The 27,994-nt window shown below is 46.7% G+C and overlaps 1 protein-coding gene across 4 annotated transcripts; it reads right to left on the bottom strand.

The window, feature by feature from the left end:
- Positions 1-2,861: 2,861 nt before the first annotated feature.
- Positions 2,862-25,807, bottom strand: rnf38 (ring finger protein 38). Of its 4 annotated transcripts, XR_008393784.1 has the most exons (14): positions 25,602-25,807; positions 23,720-24,381; positions 12,555-12,616; positions 7,207-7,400; positions 6,859-7,117; positions 6,569-6,742; positions 6,226-6,405; positions 5,955-6,116; positions 5,699-5,802; positions 5,516-5,603; positions 5,033-5,154; positions 4,617-4,716; positions 4,344-4,462; positions 2,862-4,313 (listed from the first exon to the last, which is right to left on the bottom strand). XR_008393784.1 is itself a non-coding variant. In XM_017461405.3 (13 exons), the coding sequence occupies exons 2-13, from the start codon at positions 24,237-24,239 to the stop codon at positions 4,400-4,402; spliced, it is 2,028 nt and encodes a 675-aa protein (XP_017316894.2). In that variant the 5' UTR covers positions 24,240-24,381; positions 25,602-25,807; the 3' UTR covers positions 2,862-4,399. The 4 variants fall into 4 exon arrangements, 3 of the variants coding, with proteins under 3 accessions (XP_017316894.2, XP_017316895.2, XP_047008159.2); XM_017461405.3 differs by having other exon boundaries at positions 2,862-4,462; XM_017461406.3 differs by lacking the exon at positions 25,602-25,807 and adding an exon at positions 25,278-25,350 and having other exon boundaries at positions 2,862-4,462.
- Positions 25,808-27,994: the final 2,187 nt, after the last annotated feature.

The raw sequence follows: 27,994 nt of genomic DNA, 5'->3' as shown, positions 1-27,994 counted from the left end.
ACGTCTTGTTGAACCTCTTATCTGGGTCTAAGCACGGTTATAATTCGTCTCAGCTGGCCGCGATGGCCATCAGCTAATCAGACGGAATAGAAAAGCGGTGTATAAGTCGAGGCCACTTTTTCTAAGAGAAAAGCCCAGCATGCAGAGAGGGAAGTGCCGGACTACTTAATAATTCATCTTTAAAAAGCTTTTTGGAAAAAAGAACGGCTGAGCAGCCGGAGTTTATAAAAAAAATATATCATTGCGCGTAAAGATTCGGTATGAAAACAGCGAGGCCAAACGTGAAGCTCCGCCAAAGGTCTAGCGAGAACTGCAATCGTGGGGCTCAGGGAGATAGGGGGTGGAGCTGCATGAGAGAATCCAATAGTTCCTGTGATGGTGCTGCATCGTGGGGAACAATGAGACCAGTGTTGGAGCCGAGACCTGTTGTGGCGCTGTGCTGTGGGACCCGATGAGAACGAGGGTGGAACTGCTCTGTTGGGCCTGAGATGACCTGTGGTAGATCTGCTCTTCTGGAGCAAATGAGGCCTGTGATGGAGTCACCAGTCGAGTTCATGCAGTGGACATCTGTGGTGGAACTGCGCAGTAGGCCCTAATAAAACCTGCTGTGCTACTGGAACCATTAAGGCCTAAGGTGAAGTTGTGCTTTTGGCTCAATTAGGACCGATTGAGCTGCAGCGTGCCGGATTCAACGAGACCCGTGTTGGAGCCGTACGTGTGGTCCAAGGAGATCTGCTGCGCTCTGGGAACCATCGAGACCTGCACCAGAGCTGTTCCATTGGGCCCAGTTAGGCCTGTAGTCAAGCTGTGCCATGGCCTCCATTTGAGGCTTGTGGTGGAGCAGCACCATGTGGCCCAGTAAAGCATTTGATGGGGCTGAATTTGGGGCACAGCGAGACCTGTGCTGGAGCTGTACAATGCAGTCCATTGAGACCTGTGGTCAGGCAGCACATGCAGCCCAGTGAGACCTCTGGTCACCACAACGTGCCAGGCCCCATGGGAGGAATTGCTCTAAAGGGTTCAATGACCCCTGTAGTGGAACTGCACCGTGCAGCCCAACGAGGCCCAGGGTGGAGCTGTATCATCGGTCTCAACAAGGCTTGTGGTAGAGCTGTGCGCTGGGACCGTTCAGGCCTATGAATAATAGAAAACTGAAGAAACTTCCACTTGCTGCACCGACTAGCCTCAATCAGATGATCACAATGAAGCCACTTAGAACCACTTATTCAAATAATTAACACACACAGAGAGAGAGAGAGAGCGAGAGAGAGAGAGCGAGAGAGAGAGCGAGAGAGAGAGAGAGCGCGAGAGAGAGAGAGAGCGCGAGAGAGAGAGAGAAGTGTGAGTTCATCCTACTGAGACAGAAATTCTGTAATGACAGACGGAAGCTTCAACGGTGTATGATGTCGCCCTCTGCCGGTCACAATTGAAACTACAAGAACTTTATAGATTCATCCCGATGGAAAACGAATGTCAGAGAAGAAAAATAAAGTCAGTTTGTGGAAGAGAACGTTATACATTTATTACTGAACCACCCTTTGAAATCCAAAAGACTGGGAATCGGGGTCAGAGAGAGGGAAAAAAACGAAACAAAACAAAACAAAAACAAAAAAAACCAAAACAAAATCATTGCACTACTTAGTAAAGCGTTACTAGTAATAACTCTCATAGAAAATGTACAAATGTTTGTTAAAAATTTTTATATCAAGCCTTCAAATGATTTTGGTTACAGATATTATACATAAGAAACTACATGTTAAACGATACAATTGTATTTTTAATGGAAAACAAATTAAAACCCATTTAAAAAAAAAAAAGGATCAGAAGCTCTCATATTTGTTTAGAAGAGGAAAAAAACAAACAAACAAACAAAAAAAAACCACCATAAATAGTAAAAATGAGGTAACTGCTATTGTACCAAGCAGGAGGGAAAATACATACATTATAAAGTAAGATGTCGGGTTTAGTAAAGTGATCCGAGAGGAATATCGCGAAGTGGCGCGACGCGCGACGCTGAACTGGACGATGCTGGAGAACGGCTGAAAGGCATCTGCAGTTAAGACACTACGGGTTTGCGAGCTACGAGAGCTTACACTTCGCTCACACTTTCACTGGCGCACACATACCCAGGTCGAGGCAGGGACGGTCGTGGTTATGACAATCCTATGAAGCGTCTATGGCAGGTTATTACACACTTACACACACACAGGATCAGAGACATGAGAGAGAGATGTATTGAGAAAGGAAACTAGTTTGCTGTGCATTTCTTTTATAATAAAATGTGATGAACCGATGAAACATTCTAACACGTGCGCGCACACACACACACACACACCTCCCCCGTGCTACCTGATTTTACATGAATAATGATGTGAACTGCAGGTTTTAAGTGCTGAATGATGTAGTGCTGAGCACGGAATCAAAACGAAAGCGTGCATCGGTGGTTTTTAAACCACGCGGCTCCACGACAGAAGACCGAACGGAGACGCCGTAGACATCCACGGGGTCCGAGAGAGCAAAACTGACCGTGCGCTCAGAGTGGGAGGGACACACTCTCCGTCGCTAGCCAATCGTGGGAGAACGTGAGGGCGGACAGCAGTTTTCTCAGGAGTCCGGAAAAAACGTGGCGGGTTCACACGTCTCAGAGGACGGCCATGTTATAGAGGCGGCCATTTTGAACAGTCCCTCCCCCCGCCCTCTCTCCTTTGCAACTCCAACTCCAGCTCGCACATTCTGACGTTCGAGTGCAAGACTAAACGAGCGAGCGGAACAGCAAATACTGAATGGGTCGAGGCCGATCGACTCCGATTTGAAAAAAACGGACGGACTGTGATGCATTTTGGTTTTTTTAAAAAAAAAAAAAAAAAAAACCAACACTCTGAGCACTTTGACAAGGCTAACAAGCTGGAATGAATCCGGGAAACTGGAAAGAGCTGGAGGGCGGCGTCGTTTGATCACCGTGAACAAAAACAAACAAACAAAAAACACGAAAAACCGTGCGAGGAGTTTAAACTGGTTCAAAACGACGACAAACTGAACGAGAGCTACGTTGCTAATGCTTACGATCGCGGCGTTTTCAAGCGATCGAGTCGGGATCGAGTAGGGAAACGACTTCGTCCTCAAGCTCGCCGATAAGGGTTCTCTCTCTCTCTCTCTACTCAAAAAATGCTACGTGGAAATGCACGACAATAACCTGCCAAAACGTGAGAGGATATTTAACTTTAAAAAAAAAAAAAAAAAAAAAAAAGTATAATAAAAAGCAATAAATAATAAAGACGGCTATGGGAGGAAGACTACATCCTTCTTTTCCAGGATAACGGTGGGGTGTTGGAAAAGAAAGAAAAAACGGACTCTTAAGGCAGGAGAGCTTAAATTAAAGTAATAATAATAATAATCATCATCATCATCATCATCATACCTCCTGACCAATCACACGCGAGCATTTGCAGCCAATGAGAGAAGAGAGCAGACATGAGACTGGGAAGCCAGTGTTCTGTACCACACATACAGGATAAATAACATACCATTAACCAAAACATACACCGACACACACTCTCTCTCTCTCTCTCTCTCACACACACACACACAAACTCACAGTATTCCAATTCTATAAGACTGCTAGATTATAACTGAGCAAACCCCGCCCATCTAAATATATAGATAAAAAAAAAATTCCTCGTTTTTGGAAGAAAAGAACACGATTTCTTTCTTACGTGTGTGTGTGTGTGTGTGTGTGTCTCTATATAGATACATACATACATTTATATGCACTATTTTTATTCATAAAGGAAAAGGGTGGGGGTGGGTGGGGAAAGGACACACACTTCCTCATAAAAGCTAAATTCACACGCTCGGGAATGTTAGCGCGCGCGCGCACACACACACACACACACACACACAAATGCAGAATAATGACCTCAGCCACCCTGTACCCACCTGAAGATAATAATGTACAAATAAAGGAATAAAGATGAGAGAAATGGCAGTGATGGTGTGACTGAATTTGAACAGAGAATCGTCTTTGGATACTTGGGGTTAATAAAACGGAGTGTGTGTGTGTGTGTGTGAGTGAGAGTGAGAGTGTTTGTTCAGACATCTGTGCTTGCTTTTTAGAAGAACGACAATGTGATGCAAACAGGAGCTAATCACATAACTTTACTGTTAACGGAATAAAAAATTATTATTATTTTTTTTAAAAGCGTGTGTGTGTGTGTGTATGTATATATATATGTATATATATCTCTCAAAGGAAGTCCAGTGTGTCGAGATGTTGGAGAAAAAGTCCTTGCAAGCATGTACACGGTGTGTGTGTGTGAGAGAGAGAGAGAGAGAGAGAGAGAGAGAGAGAGAGAGAGAGAGAGAGAGAGATGGGGCAGGAGTGAAAACGGGTCGGGATCGGTCACTCGGAATCCCGCTGGACTTCGGAGGCGTCGGCTCGGCAGATGGGGCAGGTTCTGTTAGCCTGAAATTAAAGGTTGGGTCAAAGGTCAAATCTATACCACCAATCAGAGCCGAAGAGTCTTTTATTAAATCGGTGTTGATTTACAATAATGTACAGGTGCGCGCGCGCACACACACACACACACACACACACACACACACACACACACACACACCTTGAGCCATTTGTCGACACACTTGGCATGGAATTCGTGATTGCAGGGCAGGACTCGGAGCAGCTGTCGGGACTCGAAGTCACACATGCACACCACACACCTGAAACACACACACACACACACACACACACGTTAAAGAGTGCAGCACCTACACAGCACACTATAAACTCAACAGAATGCCGCTCCAGCATCTGAAAATCTCTTGTAGCACAAAACTGCATTTTAACATCTTTAAAGTTTGCATTACAATATTATTGGCACCCTCGGCTTCGCTACCACAGCCCGACACACTCGCTGTGTGCTCTGTTCAATAGTAGCTCAATCAGTCGTACCCCTACCCGTATCACTGCTGCTGTTAAAACTTATGACTCTGTGCTGCCCGCGCGTGTGTGTGTGTGTGTGTGTGTGTTGCTTACAGGGTTTGCTCGGACTGGTGGTTGCTGGGGTTGAATCTGTAGGAAGGCAGCTGTTCAATGTCTGCTTTCGTCAGGCCGCGTGGTTTGGCTTCCCCGAGACGTTCTGCGAGGTTCAACAGAGCCTACACACACACACACACACACACATTAGATTAACGGAAACTGTTAATAAGGCGTTGGTGTAAGATTGGTATAAACACACACGTTTTAGCTATGCACAAAATGGCTGCTCATACGCGTGTATTACTCTACACAGCTTTTTCCTGAATCAACACTAACCAATTATTTAAAGAAATAAAATAAAACTACCGTCATGTAGTCTACAAACCTATGGAACCCCGCCCCCGATAAAAACGGATGTTCTTCTTGGACCTTGAACTCTGTTATGTGGGTTCTAGAACAGCTTGCGGCGAGTCACTATAGAAACCAGCGAAGTTTCAGCTCTGACCCGCCCCGCCCCCTAGCGCGTAAATGATAATTCACCTCGTAATTCTCCACTTCTCCGTCGTCTACGTCCAGCTCCAGGCTGATAGCGGGCCCCACGGCTGTAGGCTGCACTGGAAGAACAGATCTGCGCAGAGAAAGAGAGAAAGAAAGAATTATTTATATGTTTATACTCTGTATATGTCCAAAAAATAATAAATAAATAAATAAATGAAGACTCACAGGAAGTACGGTAGGAGGCTGGGATGATACGTGGGAGGAGCCACGGCTTGCTGCGAACGGTACCGCCGACCCGTGATGCGTCGAGGCATGAAGTGCGGATATGGCTGCGCGGGACGAAAAGAGAGAGAGAGAGAGAGAGAGAGAGAGAGAGAGAGAGAGAGAGAGAGAGAGAGAGAGAAAGACCGTGTTGCTGACTGTTCCGAAGAATCTCTCTTTTTTTCCAGATCGATGAACGTATCCTCGGAAAACTACTCACCACTCCGAAGAGCTCCTGCGGCAGGGGATCGTGAGAGAGGAACTGCAACGGCGTGGACGGGGGCAGGGGGCTGGGGTGGCCCGAGTGGCCGTAGTTAAAGCTGCCTCCTACCGGCAGGTGTTCTCCGAGCAGCTCTACCTCATTCTCAATCCTCTGTAGTGGCTACACACAAGACCACTTATAAGTGACAAATGAAACTGTGTGTATGCTTGCTCTAATATAAATAACTTAATAAACAAACAAACAATCACATGTGTGTGTATATACTCACTGATCTTGACTGTTGTGTCTGGAAGGGCAGGAAGTGTGTGGGCGGGGCCAGGTGTGGTGGGTGGTGGTGATGGTGCGAGAGATGGTGTGGCGGGTGGAGCAGGAAGGTCGAATCGCTGGAAAGCAGTGAAGGAAACGCGTATGGCATGGGCAAGTGCTGCACCGAACACGCAGGCAGCATCTACACAGGAAGAGGAAAGATGTTTAGTATTTTTTAAACACGTTTTTAGTTCATAACAAACGGTATATTGAGCCTGGAGTTCTCTGCTTCGACCACAAGGGGGCAGCAGAGTATAATGAGTGTGATGCCATGATATACACACTGCCTCAAAACGCACACGCACCGGAGGCGGGCAGACGGGGTAGTGCTGCTGGCTGCTGAAGACCACTGAGCAGGCGGGCACCTGCTGCTGAGAGGAGCATGCTGGGATATGCTGTCCCGTACAGAGAGGAGGCGGGAGGCCGTGAGCTGCCATTGGAGACACGGTGTACGATACGGGGACTGTACCCTGAGGAAGCTACCACACACACACACACACACACACACACACACACACACACACGCTCATCATTCTGCACCAACTACACACCCAGGACACAATTTTTGACCATCACGACACGACCGCCATCTTACCTGCTCGTGGAGGTCCATGACCACTGTGCCTTGCTGCTGTGGATGAAGTAGCCGTGGCGACAATGCAGGAGGGTGGAAGGCGCGGGGCTCGTCGGTACCAGCCGGCGGGTGAGGGGGCATGGTCGGGCCGTACGAGTGAAGAGGGTGTGTGTGAGGATGAGGAGGGTGGCGGTAGTTCTCATCCTGGGGGCCGCCGGGGGAACCGTGATGGAGCCGAGAGAGGCGCTCGCGCCGGGCACGCTGACGTCGCACTGGAGGGCTGACGCACCACAGAGGGAAGATCGCCGTCGTCATCATCATCATCATCATTCACTATTAATACCATCATCAAAATCTACATCAGTGTACCTGCGTCTGTGCCTGGCGGGTGTGTGACAGCGCTCCGAGTGATAATGCGAGTGAGGATAGGGGTGTGGTCTGCGACTGGGCGGGAGCTCCCACGGTCTGATGGGCGGTGAGGGCGTTGAGGGCGGGGCCGAGGCCAACTCTAACACAGACTGCTGCGAGAGCCGCTGGCGCTTCGGACTGGGGGAGTCCTCCGTCTGCGAGAGAGAGAATACACAGAGTTACTACTGAAGCATTATTTACTTTTTACAGGCGATGGGTGTACACACACACACACACACACACACACACACACACACCTGCTGAAGTATAAATGGAGATAGACAGATAATAAAGCGGTAAAATAGACTACATCCTTCCTTCCATTCATCTCCATACCTCATCAGCACTTAATCAAACCCATTATAAATCAGATCCGTTCATCAATCCATCCATCCGTCTACAAACCCATCCATCATTCATTCTTCCATCCATCCACAAACCCATCCATCAATCCATCCATCCATCCATCCATCCACAAACCCATCCATCAATCCATCCATCCACAAACCCATCCATCAATCCATCAATCCATTCATCCATCCACAAACTCATCCATCAATCCATTCATCCATCCACAAACCCATCCATCAATCCACTCATCCATCCACAAACCCATCCATCAATCCATTCATCCATCCATCCACAAACCCATCCATCAATCCATTCATCCATCCATCCACAAACCCATCCATCAATCCATCCATCCATCCGCAAACCCATCCATCAATCCATTCATTCATCCATCCATCCGTCTACAAACCCATCCATCAATCCATCCATCAATTCATCCATCCGTCTACAAACCCATCCATCAATCAGCAGTTCAGCCATAAATCCATTAATTGGTTTATCTACACATGAATTCATCCATCCATCCATTTATCTATAAATCCATCCATCATCTATCTACATACATCTATCTATAAGTCCATGTATAAACCTCAACAACAAACCTCTGTACACACACACACACACACACACACACCTAATTCCACCAATCCAACCTAAAGTCATTTCCTGAATACGACACCACCGCCTTCTGTTGCCTTGGGACGGAGTGAGGTCACTTCCTGTAACTGTAAGGAAACCCAGGGTGTGGGGAAGGGCTGTTGCGCAACAGATGCACGCACTCTCGCTCGCTCACTCACACACACACACACACACACACACACACACACACACACACACACACACACACGCAGGGTGAGTAAAATCCAGCTTGAGTGTGACGCTGAAATGACACATTTCTGGTGTCGGCGTCAGTGGAGCGCAAAACACACTAATCCACTCCATCTACAGCACGATGCGTCTCTTTACGGGAACTCACTGAGTCATGAGGAGCTTTCACAACCGCTCACACAGGGCACACGCCCACACTCTCTCTCTCACACACACACACACACACACACACGGAGACACAGAGAGAGAGACAAAAAGAGATAAAGACAGAGAGAGACCATACAAGAGACAAGGCAAAGAGAGAAAGTACAAAAACTAAGAAATTTAGATTATCGTCGATGGAGAAACACACACACACACACACACACACACACACACACACACACTTACTATACCCAAACTACACTTAATATACACGCACGCTATACACGCACACACTTACTATACGCACGCACACACTAACTAAACACACGCACACACACTCACTAACTATACACAAACTACACGCACGCTATACACGCACACACTAAACACACGCACACACGTTGGGGTTGGTAAATTTCACACAGACCATCAGGTCGTAGCCGTCAACACCACGGTGTGCGTGCGCATGTTTCCGTGTTTAATCACCAACAGGAAACAACTGAGGGACGAGATCCAGCGCACACGCTTTTTTTTCCCCCCTTTCTTTTTTTAAAGACATGCTTTTTTTAAAAAAAAAATACTTTTATAAAAATAAAATGTGTCCCTAATCAGGTTCGGTGTAACGTTTCACACTCGCCTCCGTCTCAGTCCGCACACCGACACTCAATCTCTCCACACCTCCCTCTCCCCCACCACCATTCTCCACACCTCTCCCCCTCCCCCCTCTCTCCACACCTCCCTCTCCCTCGAAACACCCCCCCCCCCACCCCATCCCCACACGCAGCTCTCTCCCTCTCTCTCCCTGAAGCCTCCGCTTCCCCATCAGGCAGTGCAGAGAACGAGTGCACAGTCAAACCGCGAAGCAAACGACGTCCTCGTCCTGTATGGGTGTGCGCGTGAGTGTGTGTCAGAGAGACCCTGCGTTCACACTGGCGTTAAACCGTGTTCAAAGAAACGAAGACCGGCATTCATTTTAAGGGTTCAAAAAGTGCTCCCGCTTCTCACAGCTACAACCTGGTGCAATAAACCCTCTCTGGCCACTTTATTAGGAACACCCTATATACGCGCGCGCGCACACGCACACGTGTATTCATGCGATTATCAACACACGCGGTCATGCAGGTACGGCTCATGAGCTCCAAGCAAGGTTGACGGCGCTGCTCGCTACGCTGCACCTCACCGCCTGGAGCTGCAGATGAAACACGCGCTCGTAGCGTGAGCACGACGCGCGCGCATGCGGGACGACGAGGGGAAGGTGGAGAGACGGGCAGAAGGGACGGGGCGTGGTCTCCGGGGAACAGGGTGGGGGGTATTAAAGCTGCTGAGGATGATGAGCTATGAACACACACTCGCCAGCCACCCAGCCTCAGGGCATTTACACACAACTAGCCCACACACACACACACACCGGGCATTCACACACAGAAACACACAGCCTTGAGGCATCTGCACATAACTAGCCCCTACACACACACACACACACACACACACAGCCCTGGGGCATTTAAACACAACAAGCCCTAGATTTAACCAGACAAATTCACTGCTATGAAGCGGCGTTACTACGACGACCCAGAAAGCAGATTTATTCCTCTTATACCACAGTGAATTTGCTGCTTGACAACTAACCGACACTGGAGACTCCTTCCATGAACGCTAAACAAACATACGTGCAAGATGCGAAACCGTGTGGTACTTCGTGTTCGTCCGAAGGCTTTTCAGTCTCTCAGGTTCTCCCTCCAGATCGCCATCAGGACTTTGGCGAAAAAGCAAAACGTGTAACACCTAGCGACGCGCGAAGCTGCACGGAAACACCTCACACACACACACACCGTCCCTTCACACAACTCGCTCGCGGTCCGGACACGGCGTCCGGTTCGATACGCCCGAAGCTACACACAGGGTTAAAAACCAGCTACTTAAAAGCGAACGAACCGACCAGAACCGGCGCGAAACTGCAGCGCTGTGGTTGCACTCGTCTGTATTCGCTGCAGAAGGAAGTGAAGTTGCGAACAGGGAACTGGAGCGAAAACACAGCGCGCCACCGTGACCTCGGGTTATCGCCGCTGTCGTCTTGTGCTCAGTCATCAACATCGTTCGATGGGATGATTACATAAATAAATAAATAAATAAATAAATAAATAAATAAATAAATAAATAGCGACAGAAAAACAAGAAAATAGCACCATTAATGGAAAAAGTAAAAAAATGTAAAACATACATATACAAACCTCTAGCGTGTGTTTAGTGTGTGTGTGTTTAGTGTGTGTGTGTGTGTGTATACTATAGAACTCTGTAGAACACTCACGCTATATTTACCTAGCCATCGTAGTGCTTTTCTTTCAGCATATATCCGACGAACATCCTTGGAGACAAACAGAAGGAAGTACGGGGTCAGAGTGCAGGGTCGGGCCTCGAGTTCACTTCCTGTCAGTCCTGTGCCTTGAACTTCCTGACCTCCGGGATAATTATATCCACATTAACGACCCTAGCGCTAAGGTCAGGGCTCTTATCTGTACGCTCGTCCTTACATCAAGACTGTGTGTGTGAAGAGCTACACTGTAGAGGCTTTTTTGTCCCCCCCCCCACCACCCCCTCCCTCCATCCCCCCCACCCCTCATTATTTTTTTGCCCTTTTCTTTCTCTCCATGCCTCACTGCTGCCCTCCCTCTCTCTCTCCCTCGCTCTCTGACAGCCAAACCCATTTTGAGGCCGCCTCTACATTCTGCAGCGAGGAGAGCCTGTTCCTGCCTGTGTGGAAGCCCAGGAATGGAGAGGAATGGAGAGACACACACACACACACACACACACACACACACACACACACACACACACACACACACACACCATCTTCAGCGCTCTATGTTTCAGGACCTCCCACGAGTCAATCTCCTTTTCTGTGCTGTTAGTGAGAGCAGAATGTAGAGTTTTCACTCTGACCCACACACACACACACACACACACACACACACACACTATAGTCTGGTAAAGACTACTGTTTTCTTTTTAGTAGCTGGGAAGGCCATTTTCCCACTCCATGAGAACAGCAGATGCATCAGCTGACTGAAGCAGAACCTTCAAGCTGAGCACAAACACACACACACACACACACCCAAACACACACACACCCTTTCCACATTTTTATTTATTTTATTCAAATTGTGAGATGCCACTTCCTCCTTGCTCTCGCCCTCTCGCTCGTCCCGCTGCGTCCCCGCAGCTGGGGCTGAGATCATTAGCGCCTCTCCTCCTCTCCTCTCGTTTCTGACACTAGACCTCGTTCTTCCTCACCTTCCCCTTCTCCGCATCTCGGGAGCCTGGTACAATTTCCACTAATATATAATACACAGAGTGATCTCCTCGTTACTGTACAGCAGGCTGCGTGACTGGTGACTGGAACGCGCGGCGCTCATGTACATACCTTTCTAAATATTTACGAACGCGTGGACGTGTTAACGTGTCGGGAGAGGGCAGCTCCGTGTTTTCCGGCTTAGTTACGCGCTGACAAGTCAGCAAACTTATCGCTATTCTGTTACTACCACTACTAGTAGTATTATTGCTAGTCTTACTACCACCAGTACTACTGTTATTACTACTCTTCCTACTAATACTAGTAGCATCACCACGCTTACTGCTATACAACCAGTACTACTATTACTGCTGACATTAGTAGTACTACTCGTACTATGATTACTATTCTTGCTACTAATACTCCTTCTACTAGCATCACGACCCTTACTACGACACTACCATTTGTAGTGCTACTCGTGTCACTCTTAAAACTTGATTTAACAAACAAATGTCTGCATGCTGATTGGCCTAAAAGTAAATATACGCATATTCAACATACACGACTCTTTTAAAAGCGAGTGCTACTCGGGTTCTTGTTCGTTCTGCGAGCGGCCATTTTGATTTGACGTATTTATAAAAAAAAAATACAATAAAAAAAAAAAAAAACATAAAAGCCCAAACCCAAGCCTTTTTACCTTATCTGTGGCGTCTGCGCAGGTCGGCTCGGAATGATAGTGATACACTCCTCCCATCGCTCCTGCAAACACACACACACACACATAAGTACATGTTAATAATGTGCACAAGACGGTTTGCTAACAGTGGCAGAAAACCAGTTCAAAACCTCTTTGACGTTATTTTAACGCTTGCAGAAATTAATCAGCAAAAGCGGATGAGTCAAGCATCCGGGTCAGTTTGAGTAACAGTAAGACGCCGTTCGTTACGACGTTAAAGTGCGTTTGTGTTTGTACGCGCTGTATGTAGTCTTGTACTTGGATTTCATCAGATGAAGAGGAGGGACTTGCCCTTGGATGCCATGAAACACACTGCTGTCCTTGGAGCAGGGTGTGTGTGTAATATATATATGTGTGTGGCACTAGAATTCTTCTTGTTGCTTGATGCTGCCTAAGATCTGTCTCTCTCCTCACTCTGATGCTTGAAGACAGAATTAAGATGTGTGTGTGTGTGTGTGGTTTTTTGTGTGCGTGCGCGAGTGTAACTAATTAAATCATCCTCTGTGCTTCTCAGCAAGAGTTTGATCTGTTGTGTTTCATCTCGGCATGGACTGATCTGAACCCGTCCGTAAGCCACGGCTCGGCATCGCAAACCCGACATCGGGTGTGTGTGTGAGAGCGCGCGCGAGAGAGAGAGAGTGTGAGAGAGTGCGCGAGAGAGAGTGCGAGAGAGAGTGACAGACATTGTACTGCACCATACAGCCTCTCGCTTGCTCTATTCCCTCACTAACTTCTTTACATGCACACACACAAATAGCACACAACATCAACTTGACTCTAAATAAAGTGCACACACACACACACACACACACACACACACACGGAGTGGGGAAGAAGGACAAGAGGAAGGGGGAGAGACAGAGCGAGAGAGAGAGAACTAAGCAAGTAATATGTAAACAGATTAGTAATGAGATCAACACTACTAGTAGTAGTAATGGTAGTTAAGCATAGCAGTAAGAATAGTAATACTAGTAGTAGTAGTAATGGTAGTTAAGCATAGCAGTAAGAATAGTAATACTAGTTGTAGTAGTAATGGTAGTAAGCATAGCAGTAAGAATAGTAATACTAGTTGTAGTAGTAATGGTAGTAAGCATAGCAGTAAGAATAGTAATACTAGTTGTAGCAGTAAAGGTAGTAAGCATAGCAGTAAGAATAGTAATACTAGTAGTAATGGTAGTAAGCATAGCAGTAAGAATAGTAATAATAGTAGTAGTAATGGTAGTAAGCATAGCAGTAAGAATAGTTATACTAGTAGTAGTAGTAAAGGTAGTAAGCATAGCAGTAAGAATAGTAATACTAGTAGTAGTAGTAATGGTAGTAAGCATAGCAGTAAGAATAGTAATACTAGTAGTAGCAGTAATGGTAGTAAGCATAGCAGTAAGAATAGTAATACTAGTTGTAGCAGTAAAGGTAGTAAGCATAGCAGTAAGAATAGTAATACTAGTAGTAGTAGTAGTAGTAGTAATGGTAGTAAGCATAGCAGTAAGAATAGTAATACTAGTTGTAGTAGTAATGGTAGTAAGCATAGCAGTAAGAATAGTAATACTAGTTGTAGTAGTAAAGGTAGTAAGCATAGCAGTAAGAATAGTAATACTAGTAGTAGTAGTAATGGTAGTAAGCATAGCAGTAAGAATAGTAATACTAGTAGTAGTAATGGTAGTAAGCATAGCAGTAAGAATAGTAATACTAGTAGTAGTAGTAATGGTAGTAAGCATAGCAGTAAGAATAGTAATACTAGTAGTAGTAGTAATGGTAGTAAGCATAGCAGTAAGAATAGTAATACTAGTAGTAGTAATGGTAGTAAGCATAGCAGTAAGAATAGTAATACTAGTAGTAGCAGTAAAGGTAGTAAGCAAAGCAATGAGAACAGCAGTAGTAATGGTAGTAAGCATAGAAATAAGATTAGGAGTAAGAGTAGTAATGAGTGTAGCCATAAGGTTAGCAACACTAGTAGTATTGCTACAACTAATACTAATAGCAATAAGATTAGTGATGAGCATTTGCAAGATTAGTAATACTAGTAGTGGTATGTGTGGTAGTAATAAGACTAGCAATAACACTCACACTAGTAGTAATAGTACTAGGAAGAACTGTAATACTAGTAGTAGTCATGGTAAGCGTAGTAATAAGGTTAGGAGTACGAGCAGCCATGTTAGTACTAATACCAGCAGTATGTGTACTAGTAGAAGAACTAGCACGAATACTCAGTACTAGTGTATACTGGTTGTAGTAATAGTAGGAAGAATTGCAATCCTAGTCAGACCAAACTGTACTAGTGGTAAGTGTAGTAATACGGTTACAGTAAGAGTGGGAATATTAGTAGTAATACTAGTAGTAGTAGATAGACTAGCAATGATGCTCATAGTAGTAGTAGTAAGAGTACTAGTTGTAAAAGTAATAGCAGGACTCATTATTACTAGTAGCACATGTTCTGGAATTAACGTCACGCTGTGAGCAGCGCACTTATCAAGTCCAGGTGAAAGCCTGAACTTTAGGGTGAAACCCTAACCCTAGTAGTGATGTCACTCCTGGACGTCGTGAAGAAGGGAGGTGGAGTTTCATCAGCCCCACTGAATGCTGGGAAATCCCTGCTACTTTAACAGCGTGTCTGATTCACCTCCGAGGCCGTGAGATCGACAGGACGCCAGGGTCTGAAGCGTCGAAGTGGTGCGGGTAAACGTGCCGGGATGCCACTGAAACTCATGTGGTATCACAAACAGCCCCTCCCCCCTTATTTATTTATTTATTTATTATTATTAACCAGAGATGGTTTGTTCCTGTTTGATCAGAACCTGTTGATTATTTTGAGAGAAGTGCTGGCTGCAAAGCGCAATAATAATAATAATAATAATAATAATAAACGAGTAAATAAACACTAATGCTATAAAACAAACGGCGGCAGCCATCTTGGTGCAGCGAAAGGGTTAAACGTAAGCGGTCCGGCCATGTCTCCCGACAGACAGCATCGGAGACGGACAGACACGGGGCAGACGGGACGCTACTGAAGACAGCGGAGAGACGGATGGAGAAATGAAAGGAAGGGGGGTGTCTTGGATAGCCATGGGGGATGGGAAGAGAGAGAGAGAGAGAGAGAGAGAGAGAGACATTAAGGGGTTGAGGCATCCCCTCATGGCCGTTATTGATTTTGCTCAGAGCTCGAGAGTGCATCAGTTATTTCGATCCATTTCCGCCATCTTTCTACCCTTGCCCCCTTTTAGTCCCTCGCTCCTGCTACCTCTCCCTCGCACCCTCCCTCCTTCTGTCCCCCCACACGGTTTCACTCTCTCCTAATGCCAGTCATTAATAATACTCTCACACGCGCACACACCCGGTTCACCTGTCAAACTGTCCACACACACACACTCCCAACAGTCCTATAAATCAGTGTGGATGTGGGAATGAACGGACAAATGAATAAATATTTGGTTGGGGACGTGCCACTAGCGCAGGAGCACGACGTCGTGTTGGTGTTGCGTCTGAACGCTTAGATCGGACACTCCGGTTTTATTGTCGAAGCGGTATCGGTGGTTTGAACTCGAACGCACAGTCGTCCTTTGATAAGGAAGCGACCGGGTTTTAATTCTCACAGCATATTTCAAAACATGTGCGCGAGATCTGCACAACACACACACACACACACACACACACACACACACACACAGGAAGGCTGTATGCGTTTGCCAGAGTGCTTTGCATAACTGTAACCCAACTGAATAGAAAGAAGCGACAAACAAACACAGTGCAGGAAAAGAGGAAGTAAATGGAAAGAGAGAGGGAGAGAGAGAGAGAGAGAGAGAGGGAGGGAGAGAGAGAGGGAGGGAGGGGGAGCACTGAAAGAGGTTTAACCTCTGAAACTCAACAGCAACAAATAGCCAGAGGAAAAGAGGACGGAGTTGGAAAAGCTGAAACCAGACCAGAGAGAGAGAGAGAGAGAGAGAGAGAGAGAGAGAGAGAGAGAGAGAGAGAGTTTGGGCTAATGTTTCCTCTCTGTATTCAGCTTCCTCTCTCAGAGAGACAGAGACAGCTCTACCTGCACTATTTGCTCTGGCAACAATGTGATTAATAACAATCATGCCAATAAAACACTGTTGAATTGGGAGAGAGACAGAGAGAGAGACAGAGAGAGAGAGAGAGAGAGAGAGAGAGAGAGAGACAGAGAGAGAGAGAGAGAGACAGAGAGAGAGAGAGAGAGACAGAGAGAGAGAGAGAGAGAGAGAGAGACAGAGCAAAAGAAAGACAGACAGAAAGAGACAGACAGGGAAAGAGAATGAAAGACAGACAGTGAGGGATAGAGAGGAAAAGAGAGAGAGAGAAACTGGATAAGAGAGAAAGACGAAGCCAGAGAGAGAGGGAAAGAGAGATAGAGTGAGACAGAACGGGAAAGAGACTGCCAGACATAGAATGAGAAGGTGAGAGAGATGCACAGAAAAAGATAGATTAACAGAGATATAGAGAGAAAAGAGACAGAGAGGCAGAAAAAGGAAAAAAAGAAAGAAACACACAGAGAGAGAGAGAGAGAGAGAGAGAGAGACACACACACACAAGATATCAGAACAGACAGACAGACGTATGGTGAGAGAGAGAGACACACACACACACTACAAATTATCACACCCACTCTCCCTTTTCCTGTCTCTCCCTCTCTCCTTTTCCCCTCCCTCTCCCTCCCTCTCTCTCCCTCTCTCTCTCTGCACTCTCGGCCCTTTTCTCTCGCTCCACCATGGGCCCCATGAAACGTGATTTGGTTTCACCCAAAGTTTCTCTCGTTTCGGCTCTTCTGCATGTGCGCTCACGCACACTCTCGCGTTTGGTAAACGGGTAACATGACAACACGGGGCACAGGTCCTGGTTCTGACAGGAAGCTGGCTTTGCATTTTAAGACAGGGCAGGGGCCTGGTCGGGCTCTAGTCAGGGACAGTTCTGATCTGCTCGGGGTCGGGGTCTAGTCTGATTTGCTCAGGGTCTTGTCGGGGACAGATCTGATCTGCACAGGGTCTGGTCAAGGACAGATCTAATCTGATCGGGGTCGGCGTCTAGTCAGGGACAGTTCTGATCGGAGTCGGGGACAGATCTGATCCGCCCAGGGTCGGGGACAGATCTGATCTGCTCGGGGTTTGGGAAAACCGCACAAGAGCATCCTCTCGCTCTCCTGTCAATCACAGTCAGACCAGCCAATCATGAGCGCCCGTGAGCTCGGGTATGCAGAAGAGATCAGACGGCTCTTTCCTCCGAGCGTCTTACGCTCAGAGTGTCTTAATTCTGTCACCGAAATGCCAGAACACTGACCTTTACTTCAACTTAATTTAATAATCCGTGAAAGATTACAGCTCAACATTCGCCCTTACACTTCTGAAGTGAGTTTCGGGCGAACGGGGCAACGTGGTGACGTTCCCGTCTGCGGCGGTGGCTCCGAGGAATCCTCAACGAGAATTTTATTTTTCCGGCAAAACGAAACGAACTCGGTGTGAAAGTTCAGGTGAGAGTCGGGATTTATTCCTCCAGTAAAGGACTGAAACAGGTTCACTTGGTTAATCAGGAAGAGGAAGGGGGGGGGGGAAATCGGGCGGTGCGCGGCTCGCTGGTCCGTTTCCCCGTCCAGCTCCGGAGTGGCCGGAACTGCTCGAGAGGTTGCCTGGAGACGCACAAAAGCAGGCGAAAACAAATAGCCCCCTTTGTTATGAAAATGGAGGAGTGTGGGAGTGTGGGAGCGTGTGTGTGTGTGTGTGTGTGTGTGTGTGTGCGAGAAAGTGAAAATGAGAAGTGTTGATTTGAGTGAATGAAATACAAAGTGTTCATTCGAGCATCGTTCATGGTTTTAAATATCGACAAAATAAAAGCAGATCAATAAAACCCGGGCATTTTGGGGCTGATGTTTGTGCGGGTGAAGACGGGGACACGGTGACCTGATCCAGGATCAGTTTCGGAACAGTGCGCCCATCAAACGGTGACGGCGTGACGAGGAACCTGGGGAAATATTATATTTAGTTCGCGCATCGTTGCTTCGCAGCATCCTGTAAACTCTTAATTATCACCTGACAAAGAGACGGCACCGAGCGCTAATATAAAAACGCGCCTTGTTTACTCAAACACGCATCCTTCACGTCCTCAGAGTTCACGCAGAACGGTACCGAGCAGAGAGGTAAAAAGAGTCCCTCTCTCTCTCGTAACCTCGCTCTACCGTCAGCGCTTCACGGGCACGGCTTTAAAGCAACGCTGACGGAAGGAGTCTCCAGTGTCAGAGAGAGAGAGGAGAGAGAGAGAGAGAGCAATGTAGACAGAAAAAGACAGACAGAGAGGCCTAATAGAGACAGAAAGAGAGAGACAGGCTGAGAGAAGAGAGGCATAAACAGACAAGAGAAAATAAGAAAGAAGAGAGAGAGAGAGAGAGAGAGAGAGAGAGATATGTAGATAGTCAGAGGGGTCTGTTAGAGAGAGAGAGAGAGAGACACGCAAAAAAGAAAGAAGCAGAAAAAGAGACAAGAGATCAGCAAAGAGAAGAAAGGAATAAAGAGACAGACAGAAAAGAAGACAGACAGAGAGAGAGACCCAGACAGAAAGACAGACGCAGAAAGAAGAGAGAGAAAGAAAACGATACATAGATCGAGAAAGACAGAGGGGAAAAAATGAGGGAGATCCAGACAGAAAAAGGGACAAAGACAGAGAGAGAGAGAGAGAGAGAGAGAGAGAGAGAGAGAGAGAGAGAGAGAGAGAGAGAGAAGCTTGTCGTTCCATCGATGATGTACACAACACTGGTGCATTAGGAGAAACTCGGCTTCATCACACCTCGTCATCACTGATTAGTTTCCTATAAACAGCGTTCCTCCATGTCTACCATTCATTATATAAATATATACACAACCTTACAGCCTGCTCACTCACTCACACACACACACACACACACACACACACAGGGACAGAGTCTGAGATCTGATCTAAGGTCCTAATCCTCCACACAAGCCGCAGTGACGACTCACTTCCTACTGCAGAGCTGCTCAGATGAAGCGTAGAGATTAGATTTAGATCAGACCCAGGACGTATACGGCGTTTAGTTCTAACGCAGACATCACACTGAACTGGTGAACCGGTGAGGAAGTGAATCGACTCGCCAGCAGGAAATTATTCAAATACGATTTGTGATTTCTAAAAAAAAAAAAATTTTTTTTACATACAAATGAAATAAATCACTAAAAACAGGAAATGAATCAGATCTCACTGGAATACGGATCTCGGTGCGTATACAAGTCAGGGATGGTCTCCTGGACGCCTCCGCAGTGCCCGAGCGCATGGTGACGCAAACCCCGCAGCTCTCTCCCACAGCTGCCCTTCTTGAAGCACTCTTGAGGAAACGTGGAGGTGGAGCAGCGGCTCTGCGTCTCTGGACGGTGCGGCTCGGATAAGCCGCTCTAATTGGGCCTGGATCACGCTCGCTAATTAAACTAACACACCACACTGGGCCTCTTTATGTGCACCCAGAGTCCTCCCTTCTCTCTCGGTCAATGACAGCGAGTCTTTCCGCCTCCACCTGCACGGGGTGGGGGTGGGGACTGGGGGCACAGGAGGGAAACTAAATGAAAGAGCGGACGGTGCACCGCGTCTGGACCTGGCAGCGTCTTCAGAGGGACGCGGGAGGACGACGACATGTTCAGTGCTCAAGAGCAGACGGACAGGAGTGCTCACAGGTGCCAGGTGCCTGAGAACAGACACGCATGTACACGCACACACACACTCCTATTATCTGTAGTGCATACAGTATATACAGATAAAGAGAGAGAGAGAGAGAGAGAGAGACACAGACAGTGAATGAGTGAAACACAGAGTGAGAGACAGAACGAGCGCGAGATTGTGAGAAAGACAGACAGTGAGTGAGAGAGACAGGGAGAGGGAGAGAGTGAGAGACAGACAGAGAGAGCAATTAAGAGAAAGACAGACAGTGAGTGAGAGAGACAGGGAGAGACAGAGAAAGAGAGTGAGATAGAAAAAGAGTAAGTGAGACAGCGCGAGCGTGAGACAGCGCGAGCGTGAGACAGCGCGAGCGTGAGACAGCGCGAGCGTGAGACAGCGCGAGAACTAAACGATCCTACAGGGAACTGATTAACCAACTGGCTCTCCTCTGATAAAAATATGACACCTATAGCAGAACAGCTCTCTAGAGGCCTGCTACTGTCCGTGTGCACGTGTCCGTGTGTGCGTGTGTGCGTGTGTGCGCGCGCGCTCTCAACGGCCACATCTCCAAACGTCTCACACTGATAATGAAACAGAATAAAGAAAAGGTTCAGCAAGCAACGTTCGGGAGGAGCATAACGATGGCAGGAAGGACAGAACGGTCAGAGAGGAGGGAGGGAGAGAGAGAGAGAGAGAGAGAGAGAGAGAGAGAGAGAGAGAGAGAGAGAGCACACGTGAGCTGAATTTGTTCTGTATTGCGAGCAGATGGTGTTGAACTCGGGGGATTTCACTGTGCTGAGCTCTCCTCGTTATCAAAGCCGTGTCTTTGATCCCGGTCGATATCTCTCCTTTGCTCGCTCTCTCTCTCTCTCTCCCTCTCTCTCTCTCTCACACACTCACTCACTCTATCTATCCTTTGGTCAATATCTCTCTCTCTCTCTCTCTGTCACATACACAGTAATGTTACAGGTGAGGCTAATCTGTGTGCACACAGTCTGCACATAAAACAACAGAAATGTATGAAAAAAAGGAAACAAATGCTGATAACACACACACACACACACACACACACACACACACACAGCTGGTGGACTAGGGTAGAAGCAGCAGCAGTAGGCAGGTATTTCCAGTCCGGGGTTAATCAACCGTGCGTGTGTGTGTGTGTCGCTGTTCTTTCTGAGTTCCTATGTAAACTCCGGTGTGCTTACCCATTGATTGCTTTATGTGATCGAACACACACACACACACACACACACACACAAACGTGATCTCTAAAGTTGGAAAAGTTGTATCTGGGTTTGTGTGTGTGTGTGTGCGCAACAGTTGTGACTCACTACGCCTGGTCAAAGCTGCGATGCAGCTGGGAAATGCTTTCGTCCCCCCCCCCCCCCCCCCCCCCCCCCCCCCCCACATCAGGCAAGAACAACCTTTAAACTCCTACTCACCGACATTCAAAACCGCTCGCACATGAAAAATAACTACAAGCAACTAGAAGTACAACCACCAGAGAAAGAAACTACGGTTGCTACGGTTTATTGATCACGTAGCTATTTTACCGTAACGCGCTGCACGCTGGCGTGACGTGACTCCACGCTGTAACCGCAGAGCTTCCGCGTGTACGGCCGTCCGTCCGTCCCGGCGCTTTTCTTTCGCTAATCTGCACGCACTTAATGCGGGCGATCTTTCCACGCAGGTACATGAAAACACCGATAAATTGTTTAAAAAATTCAACATAAATAAAGAATTTTCACAAAAAAATTAGCTACTAACTAATCTAGCTACTAACTTAGTTACTTATTTAATATTTTCTTTGCATGTAGCTATTTTCCAGGCAACTCAAACACGTTTGGATTGGACAGCTCGTATTCACTGCAGTACAGCGGAGAAGGACGAGAAGGAACGAAAAAGAAAAAGACAACGTGTTATACGGTCTCCAAGTCTACGCACCCCGATTAAAGAACCGAGAATAATAACACTCGCGCAGTTTCTCAGCCTTATCGTCAACGTGGCTCGATCGAGACGGGTTCTGAACTCCAGCTACGAGGAGCTCGTACGTACGGGAAGATTATAAACAACTATTACTGTTCTCCAAGGTTAGCGGTGGGACGTTTTAGAGAAGAAGCGTGGATGAAACGTGCGGCGAAACGAGTTCTAGCCAATCACGCGCGTCCGTTTCCACGTCCGACTGCGAAAGCCAACAAACTTCTTTCTTTTTTCCCCCTCCCTTCCCCAAAACCCACGCCACCCAAAGACACACCGAGAACAGAAGACGAGATTGAACGACGGAGGATAATCGGATCCAGCCACCGGGCCAATTATTAACTCGGAGCCAAAGACACATCACAGAGCGATTGTCTACGACTTGCCCCTGCGAGGGGGAAAACCCGGCCTGCTATATTTATCCTACGGGAAATAAAATTCTGAAGCGGGAGCGGTTACTGACATGGGAGGTCCGCTCAGTGGAGTAATTTCGCTTGAATGAGGAGGAATCTACACTGGAGAAGTAAAAAAACAAACAAACAAAAAAAAGATAAACCTGCTGAATCCTCGAATGTGATTGGTCGGGAGGAGTTGATTAACTTTCCGCAACAGCAAATCGATACATTTTAATCGAGATGAGTCCAAACAATTCCGGTGTTGCTCAGCTAAACTGAAGTGCCCCCCCCACCCCAACGGTCACCATTGTTATCGTTTCATTTCTCATTTCTTGAAAAAGTGAACCTCTTCTTCGAAACTCACGTTTTCACACACCACACACAGCGCGAGTGTTGAGATGAAGCTGTTAAACGGTAGAGCTCCAGGCTCCAGGCAGTGGTGTGGGCTTTAAAAGAACAGAAAGAAAGAAAGAAAGAAAGAAAAAAGAAAAAAAAAAACGAGAGAGAGCGAGAAAAAAAAAAAGAAAAAAAAGAGAAGGTTGTTCCGTCATGACGCCGCATTTCAGGCAGGCCGTGTGTCAAACCGTATTCGCAACCCACGACTGACCGGGACATCTCGGCCGAGCCTTACACACAGACACACCGGTTGCAGACCCGATACCGATACTCGGGATGAGATCGGACGTCCGCTCGTGCGAAGAGGTTCGGATCTCGCGCAGAAAAGAGAAAACACCTTCGTAATCTCTTCGGAAACTGTCCTGATCCGCACCTGGCAAATTACTTCACGGGGTCCCGAACTGAATGTCGTAAAACAAAATGGCTGACAAAAACGGCTCGACTCTGTTGAGCGGCTCATCAAAGCAGCGACTGTCTCGGAAAGAAGCGAGAGCAGGATCTAATCTAAAAGAAACGCAACTCCAAACGGATTTAAAAATAAAAATCGAATCCACAAACCGTCGTAGTATAATAGGAATAATATAAAAATAATCCGCTTCTCGGACGCCGTCACCCTGTCGTTTATTCGTTTCCTACAACAGCACACCCGCGTGATGTTCATTAACGCGGTAAATAAATAAATTAGAGCTGTACCTGCTCCTCCTGGGCTCCTGTGCGCTCCGGGACCTGGATGCCGGTGTCCGCCCGGGGAGAGCACGCCGGGGGGCGGCCGCAGATTCTCCGGGTGTCCATGAGCCCCGAGCACCGCGCATGCGCCGCTCAGCTGGTGCTGCTGATGATGATGATGAAGATGATGATGGTGGTGATGATGATGGAGGTTTGCGCCCGGACTCCCTGCGCCACTGTTCGCGCCAGCGCTCTGATAGAATCCGGAGCGCGAGCGGGACCGAGTCCTGGGCGGCTCGGTGGCCATGGGCTGAGGTGAGTGCGCCGGGGGAGACGGGTGAGAAGGGTGTGACGGGTGAGAAGGAGCCGCTGAGGAGGCGGAAACCCCGTGCACGCTGGATAGTCTGTCCGCGACTAGGGCCGCCTCCGTTGCGCTGTACTCGCCTTCTGGGGCGCGCTTGGGCACACGCTCGGCCCCGGCAAGGACTCGGGGACGCACGCGGGGCTCGGGAGTCGCTGGCGGCGCACCAGTAGCCGCGATGGGCATTTCCTTTACGCTGGGGTGTGGAGGCGCTCTCTCTCTTTCCTCTTCCTCTCTCTTTTTTCTCCTCTATATACACACCTCTGTCTGTCCCTTTTTCCCCCCTCCACTTCTTCCTTCCTCCACCACCAAAGCAGTAAACAAAAATCTGTCGAGAATAATAACAAAGTTAAACTTACCACACAGAATTAAACATTTGCTAGTTTAAAAGAAGTGAAGTAAATATGAACGCTGGGCGGTGGGACCGGCTCTCACGTCTTCATCTGCCCCCCTTTTGTTTTGGTGCGTCTTAAAACGTCAAAAAAAAAAACAAAAAAAAAAACACACAACTTATAAACATTCTGTACGTGTATACACGTTATATGTATATATGGGTTTTAGATATCGCGTATAAAAGATGTGTAATTATATACAAACAGCTCCTGTGTGTGTGTGTTCGTTAATCCCACACAAGTAACGTCGCGTTACAGCTAGCTAGCACGCTAGCACATACGCTCATCGATTCATACACAATAAATAGTTCTATTATCCATCGCGTTTCATTCAAGTCCATCACACACACGCACGTACATACATACAAAAAAGTATATTTGAACATTTATTCCATTACAACAACGACATAAGGAAGTTTAAGCACTTCCACGGAACCTTTCCCCCCCTCTTCTTCTTCTTCTTTTAGCTAGCTAGCTGCGTCCTAAGGCTAGTTCGCGTTAGCTAGCATAAACACAGCGCGAGCGCACCAACGTCACCACAAACCAAGAAAGCTCACCCGAACACACAAACGATACACTACTCATGTTCGGGTTTGTTTGTTTTCCCCCTACCAACTAGTTTTTTTTTTATTTAAATTTAAATAATGATATATTTATCTGTGTTTTTCAACCCGACGTGAACCTAAACTCAACGGCTAGAAGCTAAGCTCGCGAGCTAGTCCATTTAGACCGTGAAAAAACAACAACAACAAGTCGCTAAGAAATGCCTTCGCGGTGTTTAAACAGTCCTTAAAATGTAGAAATGTTATATTATTTTAGAGTAAATATATACCAGAATAGAAATGTGGAAATTTCTGCTTTATATAATCAGAAGGGTGATGATCTAAAATAAAAAGCGTTGCCCGGTGTGAGGTATTTAAAGGGAGGAGGGGGGGTTAGCTTAACCTCTCTCTCTCTCGCTTTCTCTCTCTCTCTCTATAAATGATCCCGAATAAAAAAAAATCAATGTCTAAAACAGCAGGACTTCACCCGTCTCTAACTACTGAAGCTAAAAACAGGACAAAACACCAATCTGAGAAACACATCTCATTACATTCCTAATAATAATAATAATAATAATAATAATAATAATAATAATAATAATAAATCACCTTACCGATTCTATATAACCGAAACGGAATAAATCCCAAACTCCAGCGTCGGGGTCATGTGTGTATGTATGTGTATATGTGTGTGTTTTTCCCCCTAAAAGCTCCGTTCCCGTGTTCGCCTAGACCGACGGCGCTGATTAAAATGTGACAGAGACCATCAACGGGGATTTTCACGTTTCCAACCAAGAGAAGACCAGACTAAATGCACACGGAGAGAATCGCACGCGGACGTTGTTGTTGTAGTCGTGCCGGAGCCGAGTGGAGCCGAATGGAGCCGAGTGGAGCCGAATGGAGCCGAGTGGAGCCGAATGCGCCCGAGTGGCTGAGGCGAGTGGGAAGTCGGGTAAATAAAATGGACGCCGTTCCAAACGCGTCTCAAGCCCTATTCGGAACGGATTAGTTTGTCAGTAGGACGTCTGTAATACATTATTCTTTTACACGTTTCTCTGTTGATAAAACTCTTGCAGAAATAAAAAGACCACATTTGGAGTGGGTTTCTAAAAGAAATGTATTTTCTACAAACTCAGAAGTTTGCCTCACATGGTCATGTGATCTTTCTCCATTCAAAACATGGTGGCCGGTCATAATCAAAATAAAAATGTATATAATCAAAAGTATATACACAACAATATAACAATAGAAACCAACACAGGAATTCTGGTTTCCACTACAAGTACTATTACAAACCATCGGTTGTTAAGCATTAAAACCATTTCCAAATACTTTACACTACATAGGACGTGTTAAGGACGTATGTCCTTAATGGTATCCACTAGACATAACATGTCGCCAATGGAAGGCAACAAACTACCAGTAGAGACCCAGAGGGAGCATTAGAGTTTCTGTTAAAACCAATACAATTCCCATTAAGACCGTTATAAATGCTATGAGGGTTTCTGTTGTTTTTTTGCAGCAGGGATCCATTGTTCATTATGTGACTCTGGAAGTGTTTAATATCTCGGGGAGGGTCACTGATACACTCGCGATAAGATTAAACACAGCAAGTCGCATCAGTCAAACACAAACACGCATACTTTTGGCCATACGGTGTAAAAGTTCTCACTCTCGCTCCCTTTCAGTAAGTGCTTTATATTGGTTAGGGGTCACGGTGGATCTGGGTAGCATTCGGCGCTTGAGACTTCATGCTGGATGGGACGCCAGTCTTTCTCAGGGGACCGCCCACACACATTCACACCTACAGTTGGCAATTTAGCATAGCCAATGTGCTTACCTGTATGTTTACGATCCCAAAGGATCACGGGGACAACATGCACAGAAAGTCCACAAAGACCGTAACCCGTGCTCAAGATTGAACCCAGGACTGTGATTTAAATAAACTCACAGTATTCTAATTTATTTTTATATCATTTCCCCCCCCTTTCTTATCATCCCTCTGTTATAGGAAAAACAAAACATCTTCCATCCATCCATCTTCCTACAACGCATGTCTTTGGACTGGGGGAGGAAACCGGAGTACCCGGAGGAAACCCCTGAAGCACGGGGAGAGCATGCAAGCTCCGCACACACAGGGTGGGCACGTGAATCGAACCGCCAACCCCGGAGGTGCGAGGCAACCTCTCAACCTCAATTACTTTCCATTTTCTTTTCCTTATTTTGCACACAAAACTCTCAATACCTTTTCTCAATACCTACACTACAGACAGGAAGTGTTTTGCAAGGCTAGATATCTGTAATCCAGTGTTGTTTTGGAGCTCAGGGTGTGATTGCTCTGGTCTGTTCGACAGTCAGAGGGGGCGCAGAGCTGACAGAGCAGGCGGCGTGAATAATTTACAAATGTTACCAAGCGGTTCACTTTTACATTTACATTTCTCTTCTTTAACCCTGCATAATACACTTCCCACATTTCTGCATCAAAACATTATTCATTAATATTAATATTTGCAGTTTTGTGGGTTTTTCTTTCACTACATTCAGCTGGCTCTCTGTGTGTGTGTGTGAGACCGGTTGGCCATTTAAACGTGTTTGTGTGTGTGATTGGACTGCAGGAGGCATGTTCTCTCTCCCCTGCCCCCTGTGGACACACACACACACACACACACACACACACACACACGGCATATTGATTTCTGTAAAAACAGCACACATTGATGTCGGATATAAGAGATTTCAAGAAATTTGAGTGTAAATAGAAACAGATTTCTCTCTCTCTCTGTGTACCTCTGTGTTTGTGGGGTGGGGGGGGGCATTCAATAATTTGTTCTATCTAGGGTTAGTTCAGGAGGGGGCCGTTATTTTTGATCACTCCCACAAACCCTATGAAGGGGAAAACATCGGTTGGTTGTACGCACGGAAGAGAAAAACAGTACATGTGCTAGCAATAAGCTCCTGAGCTCTTTCAAAGATTAAAAAAAAAAAAAAGTCTGATTTCGGCATCCAC

The sequence above is a fragment of the Ictalurus punctatus genome, chromosome 29 (genome assembly GCF_001660625.3).
Source record: "Ictalurus punctatus breed USDA103 chromosome 29, Coco_2.0, whole genome shotgun sequence".
Taxonomy (NCBI): domain Eukaryota; kingdom Metazoa; phylum Chordata; class Actinopteri; order Siluriformes; family Ictaluridae; genus Ictalurus; species Ictalurus punctatus.
Note: the sequence above shows the minus strand (reverse complement) of the source record. Positions and strands in the feature narration are given on the sequence as shown.

Excerpts from the sequence above, each read along its gene's own strand:
- rnf38 (XM_017461405.3), bottom strand. The coding sequence starts at position 24,239 with ATGCCCATCGCGGCTACTGGTGCGCCGCCAGCGACTCCCGAGCCCCGC. Across the intron at positions 6,406-6,568 it reads ACCCCGTCTGCCCGCCTCCG|ATGCTGCCTGCGTGTTCGGT; the intron begins GTGCGTGTGCGT and ends CTTCCTGTGTAG. Across the intron at positions 5,155-5,515 it reads GAGAAGTGGAGAATTACGAG|GCTCTGTTGAACCTCGCAGA; the intron begins GTGAATTATCAT and ends GTGTGTGTGTAG.